This window comes from Sardina pilchardus, chromosome 12, assembly GCF_963854185.1.
Source record: "Sardina pilchardus chromosome 12, fSarPil1.1, whole genome shotgun sequence".
Classification (NCBI taxonomy): Eukaryota; Metazoa; Chordata; class Actinopteri; order Clupeiformes; family Clupeidae; genus Sardina; species Sardina pilchardus.
Window position 1 is genome coordinate 25,492,731 of NC_085005.1, and position 7,500 is coordinate 25,500,230.

Here is a 7,500-nt window from a genome sequence, read left to right on the forward strand (position 1 = left end):
CGATAATCAGCTCAGAACCTGGCACAAGCATTTCAGGAGTTAACTTTGGGTGAAGCTGTAGTTCTCTTCTTTATGTTGTTTATGGTGCTGATGTTGTTTTAAAACAACACTAACACACTTTTCCACTGTGGCACGCTCACTATTTGTTGATCCCGCAAATAATGATGTCCACAGACAAGGTAGAGTATGTTGCATGATGTTATGAAAGTATGATGTATTATGGCATCGATGCAAGTGGAATTTGTAGTTTCTTATGTCTTATTTGATCGGACTACATATACGCTACCCGATCTGGTAAACTTATATAGTGCGGTTATAGCTGATAGAGGGCTGCGAAGCGAGTGCAGAGGTGCCATTCACCCTGTTACCAGTTGATGAACCGCTGAAATGATTTTGGAAACATTATATTAAGGTACGAAAAACTCTTTAGTGTTGTTTTAAAGCTGGAGCACAGAGTGGAAGAGTAGCATGTACAAGTTCCGCTTTAGAAGTGACCCACACTAGACATCTGTGTTTACACACACTCTCACCTGCCTCATCAAGTCACACAGCTCCTGTTTTGATTGCACGTTTTGAGGGTTGTGGGGGACCAGACACTAGCTAATGCTAATTTTATTTATTTTATTTTTTATTCAAAATTGAAGTTGAAGTTTGAGTTGTAATGACCTCCTCAGTTTAACACCTGACGCTGTTGTTTTTTGTTGTTTGTTTATTTTCACTTTCCAATAATTAGTCAGCAAAAGTATGTATGCTACCAAGCAATAAAAATGTCGTTTTAGAGATTATCTTTCGGTGGAATCTTTCTTTTGAATGAATGGAACACATACTCCCCAACAAATTATAAATTGTTTCAACCTTTTTTTTTATTGTGTGGCAAATGGTTGGTGGTATTTTTCAGGCATCCTGTTACTGTTGGGGTTATATAGTATTCCAATATAGTTGTAGATATTTTCTATGGACAAGGGCTGTCTCCTTGACTGTTTAAAATCAGCCATTTGCTGTGCTTGCTAATCTTACAGTAATGTCTCAAATGCCTAATTGACTTATTTTCGATGCAGGTAAAACAATAAAACAATTGACCACTGGGAAAAGCCCCTTGCTCAGCCTTGACTAAAGTTGTAACACTATTCTCTCTCTCTCTCTCTTCCTCCCTCTCTCTCTCTCTCTCTCTCTCTCTCTCTCTCTCTCTCTCTCTCTCTCTCTCTCTCTCTCTCTCTCTCTCTCTCTCTCTCTCTCGTGCGCAGTTTGTAGAAGAGAGGCTGTCGGCTCCCACCCCACTGCTCAGGTCTCAGAGCTCCACAGGACCCTACCCTGAGGGGCGGCCATGGGAGAGGTTGTGATTGTGAAGGAGGGCTGGCTCCACAAGAGAGGTGAGTGACTGACCGGTCCAGATCTCAGCGAACCAGGCCACCAGGCATCCCATAATAACACACAGCGACAGCGCACGCAGCCACATGCGAACCCAAAGTGGCAGGAAGTTGAAATCAACCCAAATGATGCTGAATTTCAACCCTAACAGAACTAATTACTGTACATTATAAGTTAATTATGAAGCTCCTTCGTCAGCCATGTAAGGCATCCCCTGACATGCCAACACATGCCAGTGCAAATCTGAATCTGAATAATAAACTATTTGAAATGTTAATACTTATTAGCAATGTAGCAGGAGTTTTTTTTGTCCTTAAAACAGTTCAAAAGACAAGGGGTGGCTACCTACAGCTGAACCCACAGCAGAGCAGCACAACTCTGCTGACCATGAGATGGAGACTCTTTTCTAGACTTTTCCCTGTGAGCTCTTTATGCTATTGGTCTCCACTGTGTCCTGCAGTCTAGTGGGCAGGTAGACGAGCATGCTGAGTCATGTAAAGGGCCATGGGGAAGTTTATTGCTCTTGAGTAAGTACAGTATGTCCTTTAGGGCCTGTTGATGTTATGGAGTGTACAGCCTGAACGGTAGATGGGACTGTTTATTGATTTCGAGGAGCAAGACTCGTTAGGTTGTCTATGCGTGGTAGCTCCTTCTTTATGGTTGTGTAGAGTGTTTGTGTGTGTGCGTGTGCGTGTGCGTGTGCGTGTGCGTGTGCGTGTGTGTGTGTGTGTGTGTGTGTGTGTGTGCGCGCGTGCATGTGTGCATGTTGCTTGTTTACAGGTCAGCAGTATTTTTTCATGAGAAAGACAATATGTGTGGGTTTTGTTCTTTGGAGGTTCCATTACTACCGTTTATACATTCTGGGAACGTTTACTTTTGAGATAACCAATTATGTCACCAACACCAGTTGATTTCAATATTTACTACGTACTATCAACTGTTAATAAACCTGACAAATAAACCTCAGCCCAACACATGTTGACCCTTCTTCGGCTGGTCAGTCTGCGTGAAGCAGTGTGATGTGCAGTTCCTAGTCAGGCTGGACTTCTGACACACGATAGCCAGTGTGTGTCGGTCAGATAGTGTGCTGTGTCATTTTCATCTGACTGTTTATTTCTTCGTTGGGTCGTTCTAACCCAGCGACTCCAGGTCGCAGGTGACTCCGGAGCGACGCTGGTCGAGTCCGTTTCGCAATCGTCCGCCCTCGAGGGCTGTTTGTGTCCTCGCTCGCGGCACAGCTCACCTTTGACCTTTTCTGTGTTCTGTACACAAAACAGAGCTGCTCTCCCGTGGTGATGCGTAACGGTCGCCGGGCCAGAGAGCGCCGCGTCGCCGTGGCAGCTGCAGCTGTTACCACAGTTACCAACCTCGTCGCCGAGCAAACAGCATCTGAAGGAATAGCCCCAAAAATAACTCCCCCCAAAAACGTACAAAAATAAAAGGGCCAGTCATCAGATGTTCCGAGCGGCTCCTTTCTCTCTGACGTTCTTCTTCTCCGGAACGTCTCAACAGGCACGTGCACTGCACTTCCAGGAATTTTCCTTCACCCCTCTCCACCCACCCAACCCTCACCCGCTGGCGGGCGTTGGAAAAAATTCCACCGCGTGAAATTCTGTGCACCCCCCCCCCCCCCCCCCCCTCGTCGTTTCCAGGGAGGCGTCAAGTTCATCAATGCTTCTCTCTCTTCTTCCCCCATCTCTCTCTCTCCCTCCCTCTCTCTCTCTCTCTCTCTCTCTCTCTCTCTCTCTCTCTCTCTCTCTTTCTCTCTCCTCTTTTTCCACCCCGTGCCACCCAATGTGGTGGTGGTGTTATGGGTGGAGGACAGGAGGCCAGGCCCTTTAAAGGGTATGGTGTGTGTGTGTGTGTGTGTGTGTGTGTGTGCGTGCGCGTTTGTGTGTGTGTGTGTGTGTGTGTGTATGGAGGAGGACGTGACTGGCTATGGGCCGGTGTTGGCTGCGGGCCAATTAGGTTGTGAGAAGGAGGTCAGAGAAAGCCACCAGGGCAGGTCAGGGCAGTTCAGAGCAGGTCAGCGGTGGGCTGCAGAAACAGCAGCAGCAGCAGCAGCGGTCAAGATGGCCGTGTCGGCCACTGAACCCCCCCTGGGGAGGGGGGGGGGGGTGGTTGGGTGGACAGAGAAGGGGCCGCTGCTGCTGCTGCTGCTACAGCATGTGTGTGTGTGCCCTGGCCATCTCTGGCCGAGTGGACTCGAGTGGTGCGGGCCAAATCAGCTTACTTAGGGCACCGCCACACACACACAGATGGACAGATGGACTGGATGACAAACGGAAGGATGAAGCGGCAGGGTAGGCAGCGTGCCAGTCAGACAGAGGGACAGACTGGTAGACAGGCAGACACGCAGACAGACAGGTAGACAGGCAAATACGCAGACAGGCAGGTAGACAGATAGGCAGGTAGACAGATAGGCAGGTAGACAGCATAGACTGGCGTTCGGACAAACAGTGAGGCAGGCAGGCAGGCAGGCAGACGGACGGACTGACTGGGCAGACTGACTGGCACTCGGACAGACAGACGGATGAAGGGACAGACTTGGCTCTGCGTTGGCAGGCAGGGGTGGAATGTGTTTTGGCGCTGGCTGCCCGTGTGTTGCGTGACGGCTCCCTTGTTTAGCCTACATGGGATTTGAGCTTGTGGCCCTCCCGCCCCCACGGGCTCAGAGGAGTCTCTCTCTCTTGCTCTCTCTCTCTCTACCTCTGTTTCATCTCTCACTCACTCACTCTACCTCTTTCATTTCATTCTCTCTCTTTCTCTCTCACTCTCTCTTGCTCTTTCTCTATCTCTGTTTCATCTCTCTCTCTCACTCTTTACCTCTGTTTCATTTCTCTCTCTCTCTCTCTCTCTCTCTCTCTTTCTCTTCACCTCTATGCACCCCTTTCTCTTCCCCCTCTCTCTTGTTCTCCGCTCCATCCGTCCCCAGAAGGTGAGGTTCTCCCATCCCATCCCATCCCGTCATGTCGTGTCGTGTCACGGCCCTGGTGCAATAATAGTGCTAGTGTGATGAAAACAGTGTCCCTGCTCACCGTTAACCCCTCACACGCCCCCATACCCCCCCATGGACACACCCCCTCGTCTCCACACTCCCTCAGGTCCGCCACCCCATTGGTCCGTTACCAAAGTCATTTGAATGACTCGCCAGGGATTGGCCGGCGAGTGTGAAGAGGATGTTTCGGAGGGTGGTGCTGGGTGGGGTGGGGGGGTGTTCAGATGGAGGGAGGGGTGTTGTTGGGGGTGCGGTGGGGGGTGGAGGGGGTGGGGGGGGGGATAACGGACACCGGGAGGGATGTTTGGATGACCTGCTGGGGCCCAAGCCAGAGCGTGAGTCATCGGCCAGGGAAGCCGAACAGGGTCCAGGGGGGTGAAAAACAAGCTGCACTCTATCTCTCTCTCTCCTTCTCTCCCTCCCTCCCCTCCCTCTCTCCCTCTCTCTCTCTCTCTCTCTTTCTCTTCATCTCTTTCTCTCTCCATCCCTCATTCTTTCTCTCTCTCTCACACACACACACACACACACACACACACACTAACTCGCTCTCCCTCCCTCTCGCACTCTTTCTCTCTCTCTCGGGGGCAGGTTTGCCCTCAATGCCCCCCCCCCCCTCCTCAGCCCCCCCCCCCCCCTCCTCTTCCCCTCCCCACTTTGTTCTACCTCTGAGTGCAGCTCTGAGCTGAGGGGAATGGAATGTGCGCGGTGTTCTGGAACGGCTCGCCGGAACCTGAACTCTGGAGCTCCGGTTCTCTGTGCGGCCGTGAGAACCGGCTTTTGGAGGCAACTTGAATCGAGTGCAGGGGAAAAGGTCCGCACTGCCGCTCCTACGAACCTGTCGACATTAGAGTCACAGAGAGATGTGGAGTGGAGTGCAGGCCACCCTCTATAGACTGGCATGGTCAGTTGGTCAGCGCTCTGTTTTCTTCAAGGACAGATGATGTGAATGCCTTCAGAGACACTTTCATCAATAAGTGATGGTCACAGCAGATGGCAGCTGACTCCTAGCCAGCCTGGTGTGACAGGCACAAACACACACACACACTGCTTAAGCAGTGTGGCCTGAGTGAGAGAGTGGGGTTGGCTAAGCAATATAGCACGAGTGGGAGTGGGTTGTCGCTGGATATTCCCACGGGTGTTGTTCGGCCGTAGCCACGAGTCCGGAGGTCGAGAGTATCTCCGAAGGGATTCACATCACCTGTTGTTGATTATCGTGGGATATTTCAACTCATGGAACGTCTCTCGGGCCAATCAGAAACAAATAAACAGCTCCATAGAACCCAATTGTTGTGTAATAAAGGATATACTGTACCCACGGCTACGGTTTGGCCGGACGGGGAGTCCTGCAGGTAACTGACCACAGGTGGTGGACATCTCCTTTATCCACGACACAATCACCAGGGCCACGATGCTTTTATACTGTGCAGTAACCGCTTACTTCATTTAATGACATGAAATGATGTTTTCCACCATTCATTTAGATTTTCTGTTCATCCTAAAAAATTCCAATCAATAGTCTCGGAAGTACTTTTCCCAAACTACAGGAGATGATACTCTGCAGCCAAGGCTACACACATTTCATGTTAATGTGAATGTTCACCCACCCCCAATTACTTCTGTTTTCTCACTCGATAACTGTCAAATGTGATGTTATGAAATTGCTACTTTTGCTTTTGAATGAATGGAATGTAAGCGTTCGATGCAATGCAAAGTGTGGAGTGAATTGCAGTAAAGAGACCGAGTGGGGATATGCTGGGGTATTGCCACTAGTGGAATGCCTTTCATCTGATCAGATATTATTAGATAGTTCAACCGGACCTTACTGTTGTATAATCAAAATTGTTCATCCCAATTACATGATATGAACTATAAGTACACACGACCAAACTTGCTTGGTATTTGATGCCCTTTGAATGAAGGAATATCCTGTTAAAAGATGTGGGATATAAACAGCAGCAGTGTACGAGACAGGCAGGAGGACAGAGACTCCTAATTGTAACCCGCGCTGCAGTCAGTCAGCTTCCCTTCTCAAAGCCACGAGCCACGAGCCTTCCTTCCCCCTGCATGGTGTCACTCGGCAGCCCAGCTCCTATGAGCTCAAAGCCCCGTTCACATGGCAGGCAACTGGAGACCGTGGTTATGCAAAATAACCACCGGTGACGTAAAAAAGCACCGTACATTGTGGAGTGGTGGAAATGCTGCAGAGGCCTGGCCTCAGAGTTGTACAAGTCTGGATTCAGAAAGTCAAAATCCCGCCGTGTATTGGTTCACACAGGTGATTGATTTAGCCAAGAATCCGATCCCGTTATTTTCAGTGCAACCCCATGCAACGCACCCCGACTGAATCCACTGGTTATGGAATGCTTGCCAGTTCAAAGTGTTGGCGCTGGTGAACGTGGCAAGCGAGTCCCGCCATGACCTGCGATATATTGATCCACTCCGGTGATTCCGCTGATTAGCCGATGGTGTGTGTGTGTGTGTGTGTGTGTGTGTGTGTGTGTGTGTGTGTGTGTGTGTGTGTGTGCTGGGGTGAACGTGGCAAGCGAGTCCCACCATGACCTGCGACATATTGGTCCACTCTGGTGATTCCGCTGATCAGCCGATCTGCCGATCTGATTGAGATCAGCTGATTTGGTGAACGGTTTGGAGGAGACGCGGTAGCCGGTAGGACCCACCGTGACTCTCTGAAACCGGACTTGTCCTCCTCCCACTTGGCCCTCTGCTCGGACTGTCAGTCATCATTTCCCATCTCCCCCATTCTGGGTGCTGGTAGAATGATATGATCTGTTGTTGCCTATTTGGAGTTGTGTACGTGCATGATTACCGTATGTTGCCAGGTTTAAATGCATTTGTCACCTTGATGTATAGCAGGAATTAAGGACTTAATGTGAATGCCTTACTGTAATGAGGCTGTCAGTATGCTGTCATGTATTTAGTTGTGGACTCTGTGGTGCACCGGTTTGAGTTCATAGTGCATGGAGATTTTGGTCCCCTAAGAAGCTCCCTAACGGCTTGATAATGAGATTGAAAAGATTTGAAAGAGGACCGATGGCTGTCGGCCAGTGAGCGCAATGGTATCATTGGTCAGTGATGCAGTATTTCCATTCCACTCAGGGCTTCCGTTTGGTGAGTGG

At 49.8% G+C, this 7,500-nt stretch overlaps 1 protein-coding gene across 1 annotated transcript in view; it reads left to right on the forward strand.

Annotated features, from left to right (window-relative positions):
* Window positions 1-7,500, forward strand: part of LOC134097312 (RAC-alpha serine/threonine-protein kinase-like) — a 43,125-nt gene that overhangs the window by 11,947 nt on the left and 23,678 nt on the right. The window contains exon 2 of the mRNA XM_062550180.1: window positions 1,245-1,370. Within this exon, the coding sequence (XP_062406164.1) occupies window positions 1,325-1,370 (46 nt within the window). The 5' untranslated portion in view covers window positions 1,245-1,324. The remainder of the gene's footprint in view (window positions 1-1,244; window positions 1,371-7,500) is intronic.